The sequence below is a fragment of the Ananas comosus genome, linkage group 7 (assembly GCF_001540865.1).
Source record: "Ananas comosus cultivar F153 linkage group 7, ASM154086v1, whole genome shotgun sequence".
Taxonomy (NCBI): Eukaryota; Viridiplantae; Streptophyta; class Magnoliopsida; order Poales; family Bromeliaceae; genus Ananas; species Ananas comosus.
In genome coordinates, this window is record NC_033627.1 from 13,368,396 (window position 1) to 13,390,983 (window position 22,588).

Sequence of the window (22,588 nt, forward strand, 5' to 3'; positions counted from 1 at the left end):
AATAATAATTAATTATTTCTTTTAGATTGTTATTAAGTCTTATATTTTCTGTGATCAATTTTTATGAATAGGTTATAAATCTTACAATCTCTGACACACATGGGCCCAACTACAACATTCTAGGTCAACTTTGGCAGGAAAAAGCAAAATAAAAAAAGAAGGGTATATTATATAGGAAACTACTATGCTTGGTCAACTTTGGCAGGAAAAAGCATACACTTTTGAACCAATGTATATTTGTAAAAAAAAAAAGAAGGTAAATTACAGGAAACCATCCTATTAAAAATCGATTTTTACTTTTCCTTCATGTTATTTAAAAATTTATACTTTACCTTCTTAAAAAATAAAAAATATTACAAGAGTACGATGTTAATAGTATTGATAAAATAACCAAAATATCATCTCCTTCTTTCTCTCCTTCCCTAACCTTTTTTTATTTGTAGAAGGGTATTTTCGGTATAAAAAAATATATAATAATGAAATATAAACGGAACCTTAACGGAGTACTGACGGCGGGGTTCAAAGTGAATATTTTTTATTCTTTAGGAGGGCAAAGTATAGATTTTTAAATGACAGGGAGGAAAAGTAAAAAATTAAATTTTAATAGAAAAATTTTCTGTAATTTGGCTAAAAAAAAAAATTTAAAATTTGAAAGTGCACTCACATATAATCTTTTTCTTTTTTTTTTTTTTGCTTTTTCCTGCCAAAGTTGACCAGTGTTTTAGTTGATAACTAGTGAATTACCGCGCGATGCTGCGGATATAAAATTATTTTTATAATAAATTATATATTTTTTAATATTTTTATATAGTTTTATAAGTCTAATTATTAATTAAATAAAAAATTATATAAAAATAATTATGCGCAAAGTAANTCCTAGCGCAAGTGGCAAAAAAGCTTGATTATTTGTATTCGAGATCCAAGTTCGAATCTTAGTTGATTTACATTGCCAGCTAAGTTTATTTCTCTCTCTCTCAAAAAAAAAAAAAGAGGGTTTAAATTAGAACAGATCTTTAAAATTCAAACGCAGAATGAATTTTATAGTTTATGTTTTTATGAAAACTTTTCCAACAAAGTTGCACCCTATTAATTGTTGAGGGCATCAATCTACATTTACTACTTTTCTTTTATTTTTTTTCCTCTGCGATCTTATGTCTCCAAGTGCGCACTTTCGAATATTCGATTTTTTCTTAGCACACAAATATTCTACGTCTTTTCTCTCTTAACAAGAATTAATAACGCAAAATTGTACGAAATAAAGCGTATGAAAAGCAAGAAACGAGAGGATTAAAATTAAAAACCAGAGCAGAGCATCACCTCCACATTTTATTTCGCACGTATCCGCAAATATACAATCGATCGATAAACCACACAATAATAATAATTCTGATTATATATACATCAAACCCTTTGTTAGTTCTTAATTATTTGCTCCGTTCATTAATCAGAACCGGGCTTTCTCAGTGCTTTAAAAATCACGTAGATCCCCATCCCAACCAACACGGCCACGGCCACGGCCACGTTCAACAACAGCGTCCTCCTCCTCGGCCTCTCCAACCCCTTCGTTACTCCCCCCTCCCCTCCCTTCTCTTCTTCCTTCTCTTGCTTCTCGCGCGGGGGCTCCGGCGTCGGCGGGGGTGCTGCAGATTTCTTACGTTCGAGCTGCGGCTGCTGCTGCGGAGGCGGCGGCGGCGGCGGCGGTGCTGCAGATTTCTTACGTTCGATCTGCGGCTGCGGCTGCTGCGGTGGCGGCGGGGGTGCTGCAGGTTTCTTACGTTCGAGTGGCGGCGGCTGCTGCTGCTGCTGCAGGGGCGGCGGTGGCGGTGGCGGCAGCGGCAGTAGCGGAGCGCTGGGCTTTTGGGCTGCAGGAGGGATTCTTTTCGGGAGTATGACGTACAAGGTGTCGTTCTCGAACTCGGCCCGGATATTGTTCACGTCGCAGTCCGGCGGGAGGCGGAAGTCCGCCGTGAAGCGGCTCCACCGGCTGCTGTCCAGCGGCCGCTCGCCGCGTGCCCGCAGGTTGCCGTGGGCGTCGGCTTCGACTCTCAGCTGCTCATTGCTAAACCCTGAAAGTTGGAATTACGCTGGCCACTGTAATATATACGGAGTTGAGCTAAAATATATTTCGTGAATCATCAATAAAATGTGCAAGTTGAGTCACGATAAACAATACTATTTGTACATCGTGAAATAAAAATAAATTTTGTATTTTTATTATTTAAGGACTAATTTTTTACACTAATTTTGTCGTTTTTAATTATTTTAATACCAAAAGTCTAAATCTAAAAAAAATTGTCTAAATCTTAAATATTAAGTGTACACGTAGCATTTTCATGCACCACTAGTGAATTACTCGCGCGATGCTGCGGATATAAAATTATTTTTATAATAAATTATATATTTTTTAATATTTTTATATAGTTTTATAAGTCTAATTATTAATTAAATAAAAAATTATATAAAAATAATTATGCGCAAAGTAAATTTATACAATAATTTATTTTATAAAATTTATATGAAAAAAATTTGAGATAAATCTATCAAAATAATTTAAGAAAACCAATAAATAAAAAAAAATTGTAAAAAAAATTATTTAATAAAATTAATTATATATATACACATATGCACTATATTTCTAAAATTTTAGTCCTAAAATTTAAATTCTATATTTTTTTATACAGCGATATTTTATGTAATTTAAATTACATTTATTAGGTTAGATTTTATTACGCGTATTATTAGAATTTAGAGATTTAAAATTTTAAATTTTGAAAAGTTTAAAATTTGGAAATAAATATTATAATTTAAAATATGAAATATTAAATTTAAAATTTAAAACTTTAAAATTTAAAAATATCAAAATTTTAAATTTTGTATTTTATATATATATATATATATATATATATATATATATATATATATATATATATATATATATATATATATATATGTGTGTGTGTGTGTGTGTGTGTATGTGTGTGTGTAGAAAGAGAGAGAATAGGAGGGTTGGGGGGACACGTGTCACTCTAAGGTCCTTCCAAATCCTCCTTTAATGTAGTTAAATAGAAATAGATATTTGAACCGAGTAATGCTATCTGTATATCAAGTATGCATAAATATGGCATAAATTCTACACTTTATCCATTCAAAATAGCAATTTTTTAGTATAATTATTTAAAAAAAAAAAAAAATTTCGTAGATAGGTGAGTGTGAGATTTACAGTGTATGAGTGTGATTGGGATAATTCTCTTTGATTAGTCGGATTGAAAGGTCAAAAAAAAAAAAATTAATATAAGAAGGATATTTTGCTCCTTTTCTTCTAAAAAATTTTGAAAAGTCATTGGAATATTACTGTAGTCTTTTTTCTCTCCCAAGAATTTAAGTGTCCATCGACGTGGACTGTATCTACGGTGTCGTATTATGCCAACAAGATATCGACTTAATACAGGCTCCGTACCGATAGTACAGTTCAAAATTCTTTATTTTTTAAATTAATAAATAATTTTTTTAATAAAATTTAAAAAAATTGATAAAAATATATAATAAACTCTTAAAATATTTTATTGTTAAAAGAAAAAAATTATGTTATTACGTGGCGGTATACATGAAATTTTTATGCCAGACACACATATCGAAACGGTTCCACAGACACCGTGTCGTACCCGAGGACGCTTAAATCCTTGCCTCCCCCTCCTCTCCCGTCTCCCTGCAGAGCCGCGAGCAGGAAGGAAGAGGCAGACAGGATGGAGGCGGTGCTGGGGTTTTTTGCGTCAGCCTTCATTTCCGCGATGGTCACGAAGCTGGTCGACAAGGGCCTCACTTTCTTCCCGAGCAGCAGCCACCGCAGGCAGAAGCTGGACGAGCTGAATCGTCTCCTCCCAACGATCCAGTCCCTCCTCACGGCCGCCGAGCGGCGACAGACCCATCATTTCACTCCGGAGCATCAAGTTCTGTTGACGAGGCTGAAAGATGCTATTTACTCCGCAGACGACGTCCTCGACGATTTCGAGTGCATGCATCGCGAGCGCCATCTCGAGCGCCAATCTGGCAAGTTCAAGGTTAGTAATTTCGCCGGCGGTAATTTTTTAAAATCCTCAAATATTTTCAGTTCTTTACTTTTATTTCATTCATTTTTCTCTCTCTTAAGCTTTTTCGCCGGGACACTGACGTTGATATGTTGGAAAAAACCGTCGATGACATTGAAAGTGTTGTTAAGGATTTCATTCATATGTTTGATTTCCTAAATGGTTCGGAACCGGAACACGGTGACCAGGATACCCGGGAGACAAGCTCACTGCTGCCTCTAGCAGGCGTGTTCGGGCGAGAAGGTGAGGTGCGACAAATACTCGAAATGCTCGAGCGAGGAGAAAATTTCCGGTACAGATCAGGTTTCGGCGTCCTTCCCATAGTAGGCACCGCAGGAGTCGGTAAGACCACCCTTGCGCAGCTCATCTACAATCACGAATTCGTCGAGCGGGAATTCCCGATGAGGATTTGGGTTTACGTGTCTGACGAATTTAATGTCAGAAAGCTGACCGTAAAGATGATACAGAGGGCTTTGGATGGAGAGCAATCTCTGCCTCGTAAGGACTACGACAGTTTAGAGGACGCGCATGCCGATCTCGTCCGTCTGTTGACGGGCAAGAGGTTCATGCTCGTCCTCGATGACGTTTGGGAAGAGATTTATTCCGAAAATTGGGACAACCTGTGCAAGCCCTTTAAATTCGCAGCGAAGAGAAGCGTAGTTTTGCTGACTTCTCAAATTTGGTCTGTGGCGAAACGAATACACACGATGGGATGGGTGACTTTAAGTGGTTTGGATATGGACGATTATTGGCGACTATTCAAACACTGTGCGTTCGGAGGAGACGACCCTGCTGAGCACTCTAACTTGGGAAAGAACATCGGCGAAACATCCAAAGCGGTTAAAGAGATGTCAAGATTGGAAGAAATAGCTTGGGAGATTGCTGGTAGGATGGACGGCTCGCCCTTGGCCGCCAAACTACTGGGAAGTGTGTTAAGGCGAAACAAAGACGAGGGCTACTGGAATCGAATCCTGCAGAGTGATTTGTGGAGCGTAGATAAAAGAGATAAGAATACCATATTCCCCTCCCTTTGGTTGAGTTATAAGTATCTAGATGGACAGCTAAAGCATTGTTTTGTTTACTGCGCAGCATTTCCTCAAGGTTACATTTTTGAGAAAGATAAGCTAGTCCAAATGTGGGTGGCGCAAGGCTTTATCCCTCCTAGCGGTGTGGAAAGACGGGAGGATGTTGGGAATCGCTGCTTTGAGGAATTAATTGATAGATCATTCTTTCAACCTGTTTGGAATGATAAATATATGATGCATAGCTTAATCCGTGAATTGGCACAATCAATTGGTTCCAATGAGTTCTTCACATTTACTGACAGGCTGTGGGGAATCCCGTCAAGAGCAGCTCGTCATATAACTGTTAGGACTGATGATCTACTGCAACTAAAGCATGCACTAGCGAACAATGATATTTATCTAAAGCATCTGCGCACTGTTTTATTTTTCGGTGGGTATAAAGATTCTCACCTATTCCGTGAACTTCTCGACTCCATATTCCAAAAGGTCAAAAGCATAAGAGTGCTGGATTTATCTCAGACATGCATGACAGAGTTGCCGAGCTCGATCAATAATTTAAAACACCTGCGATACTTGGATCTATGTGGTAACAGAGTAAGGTCATTGCCTGAAGGCCTTTGCTCGCTTTACCATCTGCAGGTGTTGAATGTTAAATGGTGCCCTCTTCAGCAACTGCCAGAAAAGATGAATAGATTGATTAACTTAAGACACATTTGTGCGGACATTGTGACAATTTCAAGAATATCTCAAATCCTAAAGCTTACAAACCTTCAGGAGCTAGAGAACTTTCCTGCTGGGAAGAGCAACGATTTAAACGCCCTCGCGTGCATGACCGAACTTAGAGGTGTTCTCCATATTGCGGATCTCCATCTTGTCAAGGTCGGGGAGGCTAAAGAGGGGATTTTGGAGAAATTAAAGCACCTGACTTCACTGTGGTTATCATGGGATTCTGAGGGACGAGGCATACGACAAGTAGATGATGCACAAACTACTCTGGACGAGGAAGTCCTACAATGCCTTCAGCCACATGACAATCTTAAAGAGCTAAGAATTGATAGTTATGTCGGTCTTAGATCACCCACATGGATGCTGACAAATAATCGTCTTTCCAACGTAAGATCCATGTACTTAATTGGTTGTGTTAATTGGCAACACCTCCCACCCTTGGAGCTGCTGCCCGAACTTGAGATCCTAGAGATTAAAGGTATGCATGCGTTGGAAAAAGTTAGCAGTCAATCACTTAGTCATGACTCAGTTAAAAAAGGATTTCCAAGGTTGAAGAAACTTTCGATTGATGACCTGCCAAATTTAAAAGAGTGGACGGGGGTAGAGGATGGTCAGTTTTTTCCTTGCCTTTGTGAGCTTGTTGTTCGAAATTGTCCCACTCTAGAAAGATTTCCTTACATCCCTCAACTTGAGAATGTCATTCTAGAAAATGTTGGGCTGGTTTCTCTTACAGCATTCTTCAATCCATGCTGTCCAGAGGTCTCACTACCGGAAAGCAGCAGTAGCAACAGCAAAGGGAATCCATTGGCATTGCCAACAATTTCTTCCATGTACATCAGCAAGTGTCCAAACTTAAGATTTCTTGGGGAAAGCTTAAATCAACTATTTCTTCCTCGACTCTTTGAACTCGAGATAAGAAACTGCCCGCAGCTTTGTTTGCTACCAGATCTTCCCCCTACATTAACAAAATTGATTATTGAAGATGCTGGACTGGAAGAACTTCCAACAGTATGGAATGAGGGCTTGACAGATGATTTTGAGGTGGTGGGAACAGGTTCTTTTCTCCCAACCCTCTCAACCTTGTATATTAGTAGCTGCCCGAAGTTGAGTACCCTAAGTATAGGCTTGTTTCGGCAACAACGACTCTTAAGATGTCTTGGAAAGTTATCACTCAGGAACTGTGAAAATCTCAAATCTGATCTGGCCAAAGGGTTTCGAGCACTCACCGCACTAAAAGAGTTGACTATTTTTGATTGTCCCAAGCTGCTTATCTCTCATTTTTACGTGTCTCTCAAGGCGATTGAAATCAGCGAGTGTTTTATTACTCAGGGTGCTTGGTCCGATGATCAGAATCCAATTCTCCAGGCTATTGAGACTGTAAAGATAATTGGTTGTCCACATGCAAATTTTGATGAAGATCGCAAACTGAATCCAGTGGACTCCTTTAAGCACCTTACATCTGTCGATCGCCTTTATTTGGTGAACACGTCTGTTCTCACACTTGATCTATTTACAAAACTTCGCTCACTGAGAATTCTGGATATAGATAGTTGCCAGGGATTTCTAACCAATCGGCTACAGCTTTTGCACTTCAGCAAACTGCAACATTTGAGCATCCGGAACTGCAAAGAGCTCCCACACCTCCCTGAGGATCTAAATACTCTTAAACCCCTTATAGAATTATGCATTGAAAATTGTCCTTTGATAACTTCTCTGCCTCAAAATGGTCTGCCACCTTATCTCGAAAGATTGTCTATCCATGGATGCAATCCACTGTTGAAGGAACGGTGCCTAGATGACAACCGTGACTTACCAAAGATTTCTCACATTCCTTCCATTTGCATTGAAGGAGAACTATTACCATCAGGAGGAGGTAAGTCTACCAGCTGCAACTGCTCCTTCACCCTAAATTTTCTGTTTAGTCCCATGGCATCTATATAATCTATATCTATCTATTATTATATCTATATAACATAGTTGGATCCACGTGGCATGCAGAGGGCAAGGGTGCGGGTGGGGGTGAGGGGGGCCAGTTTTTCCTTTTTCCTTTCTCTTAAATTTTTCTCTCTCTTCAGATATAGAGAAGATGATTTGGAACCTTTTTTTTTTTTTTTTAAGTCCAATCTAATTCTTTATTTTTTTATTATAAAAATTTTAAATATATAAATTTTTACGTATAACTTTTAAATAGTTTAGACTGTTTGTATTAAATATAAATTTTGATTTTATAATATTGAGCATTTAGATATGGATTGTATAATAAAAAATAAAAGAAAGATTGATGTAGTTTAAGTTAATTTTTTATTTTACCAAATTTAGTTGCGAGAATCGCATAAAATATACTAACTAAATCAGTAAAGTTAAGCGATGCATTCAAATTTTGAATTCAAAGTACCATTAACTTACTCAAATCTAATATATAAAAAAGTTGGATAATAAAAACAAAATTTTGAAAGGTTGGATAACTGATTCGAAATGGTTCATAATTCATAAAAGTTTTATATATTTTTATTTTGATTTTAATGCCAAACTTCAATGCCATATTTATAGTCTAATAAGCGATCAATTTTACATTTAAATTTTTTTGGAATATCCAAAATATAATTAGTCGATTTTTAATTTTAACAATTAGGCTTTCTAAAATTCATTCGATAGTTTAACATATTCTTTCCTCATATGAAATCGTTAATGAAACAAAACTGATCCATGCTCAACTCTGACTTTGTTTGGAAGAAAAACAAAACATAAAAAAATAAATTGTAGTTTTGATCCTCATACTATAAGATGCGTGAAATTTTACTCCTCAAACTTTCTTGGGTTACTATTTCTTGCTCAAACTATAAGGGACAATACTTTAGTCCTCAAATTTTGATTAGTTGTAATTTCTGGCTCGAATTATGAGACATTTGATATTTTAATTCTCAACTCTTATTAGTGTTATAAATATAACTCTTCTTATATTTTTTTTTCTTTTTTTAAATACTTTTTATATTTTTATTCTTATACTTTTACTGTAGCAATTGTTGTTTCGTCTTCAGTTTCTTTATTTGTATTTTTTTTTTATTCTTTGACTCTTCTTTTATTTTTTTTCGTTGTTTCTTCTTTCTTTAGCTTTATTTATTTATTTAGTTTTATAGAATCGACCCGTCGTAACGCGCGGGTGCCTTCACTAGTGAAACTTGATTTCACTGTTTTGTGAGTCAATCAATACTTAGATGTTCATTATGGCCTATTAGATTCTGTAGAACCTTATGTTACATATTTTATCCTATATCTTCATTGATGCACGAGTGAATTTGGTAAAATGTATATACCTCAAAAACAATTTCTAATAAAGGTCGATCCATCAAAACATTTTTATTTTAGTTTGTTGGTATAAAATGGGATGAAAAACCTGCTTCATAGGTGCAATTGTGCTCAATAAGCTCATGATAAGTAGTAAAACAATGTCTAGAAGTGGTTTTCTTTCTCTTAATAAAGTTTCCTTATGAACTATTTTGACTCGGTAATAAACATTTTACTGCAGAGAACCCATGATATCTAGCTAGAGAGAAATATAGAATTATTTGCTTGAACAGCTTTCTTGTGAAGATAAATATGTTCTCAAAACTACATCTGTGTTATTTACTAATCAATCCGTTATGAGCAATCTTGATTTTATTTTTTGCTGCTATGCATAGACTCTGCAATGCTACATAAATTACTTTTTCTACATTTTGCTTCAATTAATTTATATTACCTAAAGTGATTGAGATATCTCATCCTAAGGACTTAAGCATTAGTACTTATACTCTTTGGTGACTTCCCGTGAGCTAACTAACCACTTCAAAATAATCTCATTTCAGTTTCGCGGCATCCAAGACTCATCAGTTTTGTTTGGCGTACTAAAGTTTCAGGAACTTGATCGGAGGTTTGGTCTTGCATTTTGCGCAAATTGACAGAATTGGAGGTATATTGTTGTGGTCTATTTTGTTTAGCGCAATTTTATGGCTCTTTGTTCATTTACCTTTTGGCGTTGGTTTTTTACAGGGGTCTCTTGTCAGCCTCAAAAAACAACAAACAAACAAACAAAAAAAACAAGAAAACAAAAGAGAAAAAAAAAAGAAAAAAAGAGAGAAAAATAAATAGTGGGAAAAAAAAAGTGGGAAAAAAAGTGTGCTTAGCTTGGCCCTTGCCCCCAACTTCCTATTGCCATTGGACCAAGGTTTCCATGCATGCATCTAACTAATCTGGTGGTTTAGGGGGGAAAGCCCTTGATTCAGTGTGCATGTTTATTCAATATTCTTCGGTTCTGTGTCTATTCTCCGCAAAAAAAAAAAAAAAAAAAAAAAGTCTAGGGGAAAAAGCTCTTGATTTAGTGTGCGTGTTTATTCAATATATTTAATTTTGTTGCGTGTCTACTCTCTGCAAAAAAAAAAAAAAAAAGTCTAGTGGGGAAGCCCTAAAAAAAAAAGTCCTTGATTCAGTGTGCGTATTTTTTCAATATATATATTTTGTTGCGTGTTTACTCTCCGCAAAAAAAAAAAAGAAAAAAAAAAAAGAAAAAAAAAAAAAAAAGTCTAGTGTCTAAGCCCTTGATTCAGTGTGCGTGTTTATTCAATATATTTAATTCTTTAGTTGTGTGTCTACTCTCCAAAAAAAAAAAAAAGAAAAAAAAGAAAAAAAGAAAAAAAAAAAAAAAGAGAGTTGTGTTTTTAATGGAAAATTAGGTTTATGTTTAATGGTCCTTCAAATATGTGTGTTTATTTAATGTATTCAAGTTCGTTCTGGTGTGTATTTTCTCTGCATACAAAAAACAAAAAACAAAAAAAAAAAAAAAGAAAAAAAAGAAAAAAAGAGTTAGTGGTATGTTGTACTTGTCCTTCAACTCTGTTTACTTGATATATTGAAGTCTTTTGTGATATGTTCAGTGTAATAGTGGAGTCTTCACACAGTGTGTGTGTATATTGATGTATTTGTGCCTCTTTAAGTCCTCTGTGGTGTATTTTTCTTCCGAAAAAACAAAATAAAAAAAGAATCTTTTGTGGTGTGTTTCAATGGGGCCTTTTGATTCATTATATTTGCAAGTATTTGCCTTTATAGATTATTACTTCCCATGCTTTTTCCTTTAGATTAACATTACATTCAGACAGCTGAACAGCATGCGACCTGTGAGCTTTAGCTTGGTAGAAATCCTGAATTCTTTACTTTGGAGATTATTCTTATGAGACTAGTAGGTTCCAAAGCAACATCAGTGTGTAATTTAGTTCTCTCTCAGAAGATGATCTTGATTGTTATTTACTGTTTTTGGCAATCAAGTCCAGGTTCTGAAATAGATGATTTTATTTGTCTTTTGCATAGTGGACCCAAGATTCAGATCAACTAAGTCGTGGTGTTCCTTCTTTGTCATTCCCAAAAACACTAACAACTTTTTCATTGATGTCCTCCACAATAGTTTCATCATACAACATACACAAGTTCAGACTAAAGCTTCTACTGTTTGGGTCCCGAAAGCTTATTTTGGCTCACTTCCGATCCATTTTGCTTGTCAAAGTTTCCGGAGAAGGAAAGCTGTTCAATCTTTTCCAAACTGCAAACCCTTTTTATGATTACCCTTGCCAATTGATTTATAGTTTGCTCTGTAATCAGAGTAGTGGCCTGTTTAAAACTTAGGAGAGAAGCTACTAAGTCATAAAATATCTCAATGGTGCTCTAAACATGCATCTTGCCTACAAACAGGGCAAGATCCATGTCTCACTAGCCATCTGTCTATGCAGAGTGTATGAAACAAATGCCCACATTTTGGCATTCTCCTTGCACTCTCTCCCTTCTTAAAGTCCTGCACATAAAAAATAAGTTTGCATGCATCAGTATGATGAATAACATATGCCTACTGGTATAGATTTGTTCATGTCAAAATGTCTAAGCACTTTTAGTTATGAGCTCTGAGCCTTAAGAGGCGAAAGTTTCGATTCAGTGCTTCTGATTCTATTAAAGAAATAATTTGCCGAGTCTAATTTGTATAATTCTTTTTCTAACAGCACTGCCCTATAGCAGAGTTAAGCATGTCCTAAATTCAGTGCTTTTGATTGATGCAAAGGTACAAGCAGATGGAAATTGCTACAAACATCAACTTACTTTTGTTGCCACTTCACATTACACAAAAGAACAGGTCAAGTTAACACACTAGGACTAAAGATAACGCACTTTGGGTTTAACTTTATCCTTATCATAAATATATATAGTGGACCAACCATATCTAGCTACTAATTTGAGTTATGATTATTTCAAAACCTAGGATCAACTTATTTACATGGTCCCTCCCATGAGCTAGCTTGTGCTTCACTCACAACTGACCCTCTCATAACAGGTAACACATCCTAGTCACCCTGCATTTGGCTCAGCCACCTTATATAGTGCATGCATGTGCAGCACATTCATTGCTCTCAATACATAACTATACAGTGTGATGTTTTGCGGTAAAAATTATAAAACATACAAAAAAAGAAAAAAAGAAAACCTTTAAATCCCCTTCAAAAGTAACAGTTTACTTGTGTATCGCTGTAAAATGAGACGATCATATATGCATTTCGTAAACTCGACTTCTTATGTATATAAGATAGCGTAAACTCGACTTCTTATGTATATAAGATAGTGTTGTTTATAAAGCGAGAATTATTGTACAGAGATTAGGTATATTAAATCCAGCCAAGTTTACTGAATGGATAACAACTCGATTCAATACACTTTATCGACCTATGGCGAATTTAGTTTTGTTACTATCATTTTCCTCATGCTTGTAATCATGCCCTTCTCTGAATAATCATGTTTTTAGGACAAAACCAATTAATATATATATATATATATATATAGAGAGAGAGAGAGAGAGAGAGAGAGAGTTGAGCTAGAATACTATCGGTAGCAAACGGGCTCTGTTGCTACCCATTTGTTTTCGATGTAGCCTCCAAATCGACGATCGACACCATTGAACATGATCTATACAACTTGAAGTATTTAGAAACCAAATTTCAAATCTATTTAACATTATTGACCTAATGATCAAAAGGTTTCAAAATTTATAACTTTAATGGTCGATATGAGGCGTTTTCTTGTTTAACGGTATAAAAATACTCAAATCAATTGAATTTTGGTTAGAAAATTCTTTAAACTATTTAGAACAAGATCTATACTCTCGATCTTGATTATAAAATTCATATCATCACTTTACAAATAATTTTTATAATACTTTACAAACTAGTATATAGGTGACGATATTTAAAAACTAAAAAGTATGACTTATGATTTCAACCATTTAATTGTGTAGTTTGTAAAGTCTGGTAAAATTTGTTTGTAGTAAAAGTATTTTTCCTCTACAACCAAACTCTCTGCCTCATCAGGACTATTCTATGGTTAGAATAGTGAACAGTGTGTGTGTGTGTGTGAGAGAGAGAGAGAGAGAGAGAGAGAGAGAGAGAGAGGGGGGNTCTTTACTTCATTATGAGCCCTTTCAGATGCTGATTGTGCCGGTAATCATAATGATATATATATATATATATATATATATATAGAGTTGAGCTTGAATGCTATCGGTAGCAAACGGGCTCCGTTGCAGTCCATTTGTTTTCGATGATGGAACCTCCAAATCGATGATCGGCACCGTTGAACATGATTTATACCATTTCAAGTGTTTAAAAATCAAATTTCAAATCTTTTTGACATCATTTGCCTAATGATCAAAGGGTTTCAAATTTTGTAATTTTAATGGTCGATATAAAGTGTTTTCTCGTTTAACGGTGTAAAGGTATCCAAATTAATTGAATTTTTGTTAGAAAATTCTTTAAACTATTTAAAACAAGATCTATACTGTTGATCTTGATTACAAGACTCCTATCATCAATTTTTAAAGAATATTCATTTTCAACCGTTCATTCTTGCGACCACTCGATGAATAAGATAACAATATAAAAAATGTATGAAATTTGATTTCTAAACACTTCAAGTGGTATAGATCGTATTCAAAAGTTAATTTCCTTAGAGAGCTCATGCAAAGCCCAAAGGTAAGACCAGGAACCTCACTCCAAAAGCCCTCCATTCAAAACCCTCTCTACTTAGCACTAATAATTAGCTAAGAAGAGCCTTATTAGTGTGAAGGGAATCAAGGGATCATATAATGAGAGAGAGAGAGAGAGAGAGAGAGAGAAGAGGGGGAGGAGGTAGAAGTAAAGAGGCAGATAATAATTATAAGTAGGGGTTGGTGCAGGGCAATGGAATGCATATATAGCATGGAGAAGTGTATGGAGAGAGTGGAAGCATTTAAGAGGGTGAGACAGGGAACTCAACCCAACGCATGCACAATACCATTGCCTACACTTGTAGCCTATCCTTAGTTTAAGATTTTGATGTGGGCTTTTAGCTTTGGACCATTCATGGAGGAGCTCATCTAATTTGGAGTGGGCTGGTATTTGGGATGAGTTGATGATCCTGTATATGAGTATAAATATTAGTTAGACATTGAATTTGAATTCATTGTAGAAAAATTAAATATCTCTACAAATGTTATCACTTATTTGGCCTAGCTTCTGTAACATCTTTTCTAAATGATCTAACGCACGACAATTTTCTCTAAAATCTATTAAAACTTTTGCTTTTGCTTTTGCTTTTGCTACAATAATATTGTATGCATGTAGAGAAGATTTTAGCAAAATTTTTAAGTTTTTTTTTAAATAACTCTGCTCAAATGTGAGCACTCGTGGGGCTAAATGTAACCTTCAGTAGATGGATAAATTTATGTTCCATTAATATATTCAAAATATTTAATGTCATTTACAATTTGCAAAAGTTTCCATCGCAAATGGCTCCAAATTTTTATGGTAATAATAATAATGTGCCCATCTTTATATAAGTTCCATGAATTAATAAAGGGATCTCTTTTTATTAAAAAGTAGGGACATGCTTTTTTTTTTTCTCTATTTTTTAAAGAAAATATCTTCCTTGATGTGTAAATGCGAGTACCACTTAGGCGTTTTGCATGCATGGAAATGAATGGTTCTGCAAACATTTATTTAATAGTTGCCACCATTCCAAAAGGGGAGTACAAAGAAGAGAATTTGGCTTTTTACCTTCATTATTTTCTCTCTACTTGGAAACAATCTTGGAATAATGTGACTGCTGTTAAATAGTGGACACAAGATGAGGAGGTAACATGACTCACATCAAAGGAATTATAGTAATCCTAAAAAGTAAAAAGATGGTAAAAATACAAAATTGTCAACGAATGACACTATCACTAAGATAATTTAAGTGTTTATGAAAGATCTTATTTGCTGGGATCTAAGCCCCTAAGTCAGGAATCATGACTTATATTTAGTTGCCAAACTTGTCAAGTTGGGTGATTTGGATAGTTTCACTTTTACCTCTTATTGATTCCGCATTTGGTGCTCCAAATCACATACTGTACAAGAGAATTAATCAGATCATTCCACTTTCTCCTCTCATTTACTCTTAATAATGGAATGGATGCTGTCTTTCACCAAATAGTTGCTGCATAGCCCAGTGATTCTTATCCTACGAGATTCCCATTGTGGCCGGGGCTTGAGCCACCTATGTGTTTGTTGAGGAGCACCACAACGAGATCTTGTTGAGACAATTTGGCGAGCAGTCCAATATATACACCATGCATGCACTCGAATTTGAAAATTCTGTCACGATTAAAGTTTTCCGGTCTAAGGCGGATTAGGGAGAGTCTGGCGCGGCAGAATCAGAGGCTCCTCGTTCAAAATTTTTCCCGCTTAAATTTGTTTGATAATATAAATTTTTTTTTCTCAGGGCCTGATTTGGAATATGTGGCCCATTCAAGGCCCAATCCTGGCCCAAAAACCCAAAGAATAATTGGGCTGGATATGAAAATTAGTCCATTTATTTAATATTTTATTTAATTTCACAAATTAAAATTTTTGCAAAACCCAAAATTGTTTCTATTTTTTTTCTTTTTTAACTGCGAACACCATTGCACTTTGCAAGAGAGAAACCCAAACCCTAAACCCTAAACTCTAAACCTATTTTCCCACCGAGAGAGAGAGTAAGAGCGAGAGAGTGAGAGCGAGAGCGATGATGGCGTGGTGCGCCGCGAGGTCGGCGGCGGCGGCGGCGGCGGCGGCGCCGGGGGCCGACCTGCGCGCGCTGCGCGCGCGCGCGCCCGTGGCGGCGGCGGGGCTCTGCTGTGTCTCCGTGGCCGGCTCCCTCCTCCGCTCCTCCTCCTCCTCGACCAAATCCCACAACCCATTCGCCTCCGTCAACGCTACCCTCTCCTCCTCCACCACCGCCTCCGCCACCGCCGCAGGTAATGGAAAAGTGTAACAACCTGAAGAATAAAGGAGTAGAGTAGTTAAAGGAGAAGTAGTAAAAATCTCAACTTTACACAGTAAAAGTAGAGATAAGTGGCAGCAGCGGGATGGCGAGGAGCGAACTCGGCGGAGCGATCCGATGGGAAGGTGCTCGGGCGGAACTCCGGCGGGTCAACGGGATTAGGGCATCATCGGTGCACATGGAGATCGAGGTTGGAGGAGGAAATCCGACAGAATCTTGGAATTGGGGCGAAGACGAGAACCTGCGGGTCGAAGGTTCCGCGACTCGGATCGGAGGTAAATGGCGAACCCAAGACCCGCCGGTTGCGGGTGATGCGGAGAAGGCAGGAACCGACGCCCACTTACCGTTACGCATGGATCGGGCGAGCCGGAGCTCGGATCGGGGCGAAATGGGGAACCAAAGACCCGCAGGGTTGCGGGTAGTGCGGAGAAGGGCGGACCCGAGTCCGTTTGCCCGACAATCAGCAGAGGGGATCGGGAAAGCCCAGGAAAGGGCCCCACTATCCGAATTGGCAGCTCAACCAGTCCACTTCTTATTTTATCACTTTTGCTGTTTAGTCCTCGAAGATTAAATAATTTTGTTTTCACTACGGGTACTAAGTAGTATAAGTATATCAGAATGTAATGCAAGTTAGGGTCATGAATGGAATATTGAATCTGCTTCTTCCCCATTCCCCAATTCTCCTTCTTCTCTAAACTCTCTTTCTCCAACTCTTATCTCTTCTCTACTTCTAATCCCCACTCCTAATATCTATCTCAAACTTCTTATCTCACTTTCTACTCTCTATCTCTATCTCTATCTCTACTCGCCTCTCAGACCCATCATCCTTCCCGCCGTGCTCGTCTTGGCGAATCTTATCATTGGCGGCTGCGATTCGTTCGGAACATTACAAAAAGGAAAGAATTTGTAGGGTTTGTTCTCTTGTTACAGTGTTGCTTCGTTTTAACAAAGGTATTGTGCAATTGGTTTTCAACTATTATGATTAGATGTTTACAACGGCGTGGTGTATCCGGCTTGTTAGAAAAAATTATTCTGCAAAAAGGAGAACAGATATGCGAAATGTGACTATTTAGAGCTTCTCTAGCTGTGTAAGTGGTTAACCATTTTTCATAAGGGAGAATCATGAACTATCCGGTATATGATTAAGCTAATTGTAAGTAAAATTCTTGAAATCTTGAATCATTTTAGCTGTCGTAGTGTCGCCTGTTTCTGATAAGTCAATTTTTGTTTTCTCACATTCCTATGTGCACTGTTCGTTATGTTGAAATCTTGGCCATTAAATTTGAGGTTTAAAAAGAAAAAACAATGCGAAGCATTCATTGAGTATTCAGTGTTAGAATTTTATGAAAAATAATTAGCTCAAGCTTTGCAATCCGATGCCCTGTTTTTAGATAAGAAGGAGGCTGTCCAGACAGAAAAGGCGCCTGCGGCGTTAGGCCCGTACTCGCAGGCTGTCAAAGCCAATAACCTTGTTTTCGTCTCTGGTGTTCTGGGCCTTGTTCCCGAGGTTTGTCATCTCTAGTTCATGGGGTTAATTCTAGAAAATTAAGTGCATTTGCGGCGAAATAGCATTCTTTCGATTTCTTATTGGTGCACTTTTTGTGATCCGTATTTTTGTAGACAAGAAAGTTTATCTCTGACAGCATTGAAGAGCAAACTGAGCAGGTAAGCAAGTTGAATTTGATTAATCCGTAGATTATCAGTTTCATTTCGTAGTTTTCTTGTTTTGCAATTTGCTTTTGTCTTTTTAACAAGTATTAGAAGCGATACTGACCTAATGAAAGTATAGTAAACATAGCGTGAGATGTAAAATTCCTATGTTCAATGTTTATATTGACGTTGCATTCACTTTAAAGTGTCAATCTGTTTGTTTTAAGACAAACTTTTTGATAGTAATGCGCATACAGAATGCCTGATCATATGTGGTTATGTACCTGATCTGCAACATGTGAAAGGCCTTTTAGGTTTAAGATGCTTATATTAATCTATTAAAAGTGTAATAAAAATGGTCCTTTTTTTTGCATTAACTTTGTGTATAGACTGTAAGAAATAACTGAACGGATGATAGTGATGTTTTTTTTTCCCCTTGTATATGATTTCGTGAAATTTTTGGTGAGTTTGGTGTGAACGATTCAATGATAGCATAATCATTTGAAGCATTTACTTATTACTTGTAATTTAAGATGGCAAAGTTCTCAAGCAAACTTTTGGAGTATCTTGTAAGAACTCCTAAAACCCTCCAATGTGAGATATGTTTGGGCCTCAGGTTTTAACAATTTTGGCCTGCATGTGGCCCTATTGATTGACACCCAAAAGTTCCCCTGTTGATCCAAGGCAGTGATGTTATTACAGAGTCAATAGGTGTCTGAATTGACTTTGATTTAGCATAGCTCTTCGTCAGGGTATAGGTTGGATGCTCTAGGTTGAGACTGGGCCAATTGTTTCAAACCCTCCCCGCACCAAACTAGGGCGTGATACTAGCCCAGCACAATATAGATCGCCAAACTGAGCAGGTAGATTTTTTGCTTAGTGCGCTTGCGGAGTTCGATTGGTGCGTTCCTGCTTCGAGCATCGCTAAATTTGCTTGTTGTTCTGCATCCTGCTACACCACCTGTACGTTCTCCTCTGTTCTTGCTTCCAGCTTTTCTACAAAGATGTTGCAACTTCTATTTCCTCTGCATTCCTTTCTCTGCTGCTCTTCCACCACATTTTATACATACATGTGTAACCATTTGCTGTTTACATTAATAAAAAAAAGAAGAAGAAACTTAAAAGAATGCGCTATTAATTCGAAGTCGTAAATTAGAGGCTACGAATGCTATAGTTAAAACTGCCAAAAAATAAAGCTCCGTAAATCGTCAGGAGATGTAATGCTTTTATGTTGGTTGCTATAAACCGAGAAACTAATGCTAATTATGTTGGCAAAAAACGTTGTAAAGAAACGAAAAAAAAAAAAAAAACCACATAAAAAATGAAAAATTCTATCCTTAAAAACTTTGCTATAATAAAAGGTATATATTTCCTACTGCATCCTTTGCCTCATTTTGATCTCACCTGTAGCGATGGCAGAACCGGTTGTCACCGATATTACCTTTCGCAGACTGCTACGCAGCATATGCACGAAGTTCTCTTTGCCTCCAGCGAGGTATGGAGTGAGTTTGGATGCCACAGGTTGCTTTTCGAGCTTATGTGGACGTTGCAGTACCTAGGGTTGGCCCAATGATGGAGATGATTAAATGAACTCTTTTAGTTGTTCTTATATTTTTGTTGTATAAATCTTCTGTTATATTTCATTCTATCGATGTTGCTGCTCGAATTTATAGTAATTTCGTGTAATTAGTGCTGACCGAAAAAAATATCTTGATTGCCCTGTTGATGGGGGCCTTCCGGTTCTGTGCTTGCTTCAAACAATTTTGTCTTCTATACTGTGCGTGCTCCAATCACTTGTTGTCGTTACTCAATAGTTTCAGCAGTGATTTTTATTAAACGTCATATTTATTTTCAGCAGTAATTTTATTGATCTTCGTTCTTTACCTTCACAGATAACCCGCCGCAACGCGCAGGTATTGCACTAGTCTTACACTACCTGATACACATGGAGCCAACTACAACATTTGGCAGGAAAAAGCAAAAAAAAATTTAAAAATTATTATATAAGAAACTGCAACACTATGCTTGGTCAACTTTGGCAGGAAAAAGCATGCACTTTTGAGCCAATGTATATTTGTAAAAAAAAAGAGAATTTAAAATTTGAAAGTGCACTCACATATAATAATCTTTTTTTTTTTTTTGCTTTTTCCTGCCAAAGTTGACTAGTGTTTTTTAGTTGATAATATTAGAACTGAGTAATACTATCTGTATATCAGGCATACATAAATATGCTATAAATCTTACACTTTATCCATTCAATTAGCAATTTTTTTAATATAATTATTTTTTTTAAAAAAATTAAATTCTTAGATAGGTGAGTGTGAGATTTATATAGTGTATGAGTGTGATTGGGATAATTCTCTTTGATTGGTCGGATTGAAAAGTAAAAAAAAAAAAATTATATATGAGAAGGATATTTTGCTCTTTGTTTTCTAAAAAAATTTGAAAAGCCATTGGAATATTGTTGTAGTCTCTTTCCTTCCCCAAAAATTTAAGTGTCCATCGACACGGACCGTATCTATAGTGTCGTATCATATCAATAATATATCGACACGATACAGATCCTATGCCGATGGCATAATTTAAAGCCTTATATTCTTTAAATTAGTAAGTAATTTTTTAATAAATTTTAAAGAATTTGAAAAAAATATATAATACACATTTAGAATATTTTATTGCTAAAATAAATAAATAAATTCATACTATTATATATCGGCATATATAATTTTTTAATGGCCGGCATGTATGTATCAATACTGTTTCTAGATCTTTAATGAATAATTGCATCAGGATGCTTTGGTCACCTTGCTATTGAACTTAAAAGGTTCAACCTCTATTTCAGTTAACCAATGCTTGCTTCACTGAGGCGTGTGGTGAAAACTACTTCTAGAAACAAGATTGTAGTTTTTCTCTTCTGGGAGAAATGAGCAGGGCTTTCTGATATGAGGAATTCGGCAGGGTTGATATGGATGCTGAAACAGGTTTATGATGATAACTTTGTTTTTTGGGATTTTCCTTTGTGGTTCATGATTTCAGTGTAGGAGTTCAATAGAAGCTATGTTGACAACCTGATTGTTTTGATATTCCGAATAGTATCTTCAATTACAAGGTGATTTATCATATTCCAAGTGTAGAAAGAGGCCATATATTCTATGCAATTGTAGACATCTTCTCGTACTCCCCATGAATGAATTACCATGAAGCCCTTTAGGGTCCATTTGGATACACGGATATCTTGTTTAACGTGTCCTTTTTGTTTACTTATGTGGTTTTCGTAATTGGTTCGGTAATTGATTTGATTGGGACCGGGGAAGGATGTCTGTAGCATATGCAATGAATGTATAGCCTTACACTTTGTTTTCAGCAGAATATGATAAATTAATTATGATTATGATAATTCGTCAAGTTTTGAAGTTGCAATCACAAAAGAAATTCTGTATCATTCGCAAGTTTTGTCCAATTAAGTCATTCCAGCATTCAAATTGGCCCTTAAATGAGGCCAAATATGTCTTAGGCTATCTATTGAGGTATGCATATCCTACCTTTCACCCATCCACCATCCTTATTCAGTATACAGTGAATAAACATGAATAGTCAACTTTGTATGATGTGCGATACTTTTCTTTATACGTATTGAAGTACTGATACTTATATAATATTCAGAAATATATATATACATGTGTAAATCAAACATCACATATATAGGAAAATAACATGATGGTATTAAATATAATAATAAAGGTCAAGGTTTTCTTCTAGTTATATCCATATTCTAGTTGCTTCCATGTGCTTCTTATTGTGGATACATTGCATGAGATTAGATGGTCAGCTTTGTTCTTAATTAACTTATTTACATTACAAGTTGTGGATATCCCAGTAATGTTTCTTTTCTTTCTGAAAAATAATAAGGTTTCTGCAGTCAATGCTACAGGAATGAAGTAACCAATCTACCGTGCTTGCGAGTTGCAGTTCCTCTTCTCAGGTGTGAATTCTCGAATCTGTGGATCAGAAAACCAGTAGGTTAGCTATCATTGTCATATCTAAACCTGTTATTAAATGTTACTCTTATCTCTTCTTTCTTGTTTTTCCATGTATGTTGTTTCCTTGCATTTGAGCATGTGACATTTCGCAATTAATTGCAACCTTCCAACTTTGAGCCGCCATGACAGTTGTCTCCTTTACCTGTCCGGTGTATGAAGATTACATAGTAAAATCACAATGGTATATTTGTCTATAATCAAAGTTTCATCTTGCTGTCGCTGTTATGAGGAAGAAAACTAAGAGAACATGTGAGAAACACTAAGTTAGGTTAGTATTTTCCATTGGCGAAAGCGAGTCGCTTTCGCCAGGACTTGTTATGCTTATGTGAAACTTCCGCGATTGATCTCGACGTGCTGACTCGTTCTGTGGGATGTGCACTATCCTTCATGTATGCTAAATGGATGTTAGTATCTCTTTCTCTCTCATTTCCTAAAGGAAGTAGATAATTGTTGTTTATTTGTTGGAATTATTATAATATTATGATAAACCTTCCTTTTTAACTATGTATTCTTTTGAGATGGTCCCTTATGTAGCCAACCCAACATTGCATGTGATTGATCCACAAAATAAGTGCCACTGCTTTTAGGAGAACAATAGTAACAAAAAAACCATGGGAGTTGATCATTCACTCTCTTAAGTGAGTTGAAACCACGTTTTCTTTAAAGATTATTTTTGGACTCTTATGTAAAATTTGACAAGTTTTAGTAATTCTTGCTT

General features: G+C 36.3%; 3 protein-coding genes across 10 annotated transcripts; 2 read left to right on the plus strand and 1 right to left on the minus strand.

Annotated features, from left to right (window-relative positions):
• LOC109713280 (formin-like protein 3) lies at positions 1,288–2,079 on the minus strand (the record flags this gene model as incomplete). The annotated part of the gene is made up of 1 exon (XM_020237281.1): positions 1,288–2,079. A coding segment is annotated over one exon (639 nt), but the record flags the coding sequence as incomplete, so codon positions are not given.
• On the plus strand, positions 3,637–10,167 carry LOC109712785 (disease resistance protein RGA2-like). Its single transcript, XM_020236539.1, has 4 exons — positions 3,637–4,058; positions 4,148–7,709; positions 9,682–9,785; positions 9,866–10,167. The coding sequence occupies exons 1-3, from the start codon at positions 3,744–3,746 to the stop codon at positions 9,738–9,740; spliced, it is 3,936 nt and encodes a 1,311-aa protein (XP_020092128.1). The 5' UTR covers positions 3,637–3,743; the 3' UTR covers positions 9,741–9,785; positions 9,866–10,167.
• On the plus strand, positions 15,795–21,993 carry LOC109712787 (reactive Intermediate Deaminase A, chloroplastic-like). 8 transcript variants are annotated; one of them, XR_002216968.1, is made up of 6 exons: positions 15,819–16,154; positions 17,572–17,687; positions 17,801–17,845; positions 19,723–19,743; positions 20,673–20,811; positions 21,740–21,993. XR_002216968.1 is itself a non-coding variant. In XM_020236543.1 (5 exons), the coding sequence occupies exons 1-5, from the start codon at positions 15,923–15,925 to the stop codon at positions 20,718–20,720; spliced, it is 462 nt and encodes a 153-aa protein (XP_020092132.1). In that variant the 5' UTR covers positions 15,819–15,922; the 3' UTR covers positions 20,721–20,857. The 8 variants fall into 8 exon arrangements, 4 of the variants coding, with proteins under 4 accessions (XP_020092133.1, XP_020092132.1, XP_020092131.1 ...); XR_002216969.1 differs by having other exon boundaries at positions 21,750–21,993; XM_020236543.1 differs by lacking the exon at positions 21,740–21,993 and having other exon boundaries at positions 20,673–20,857.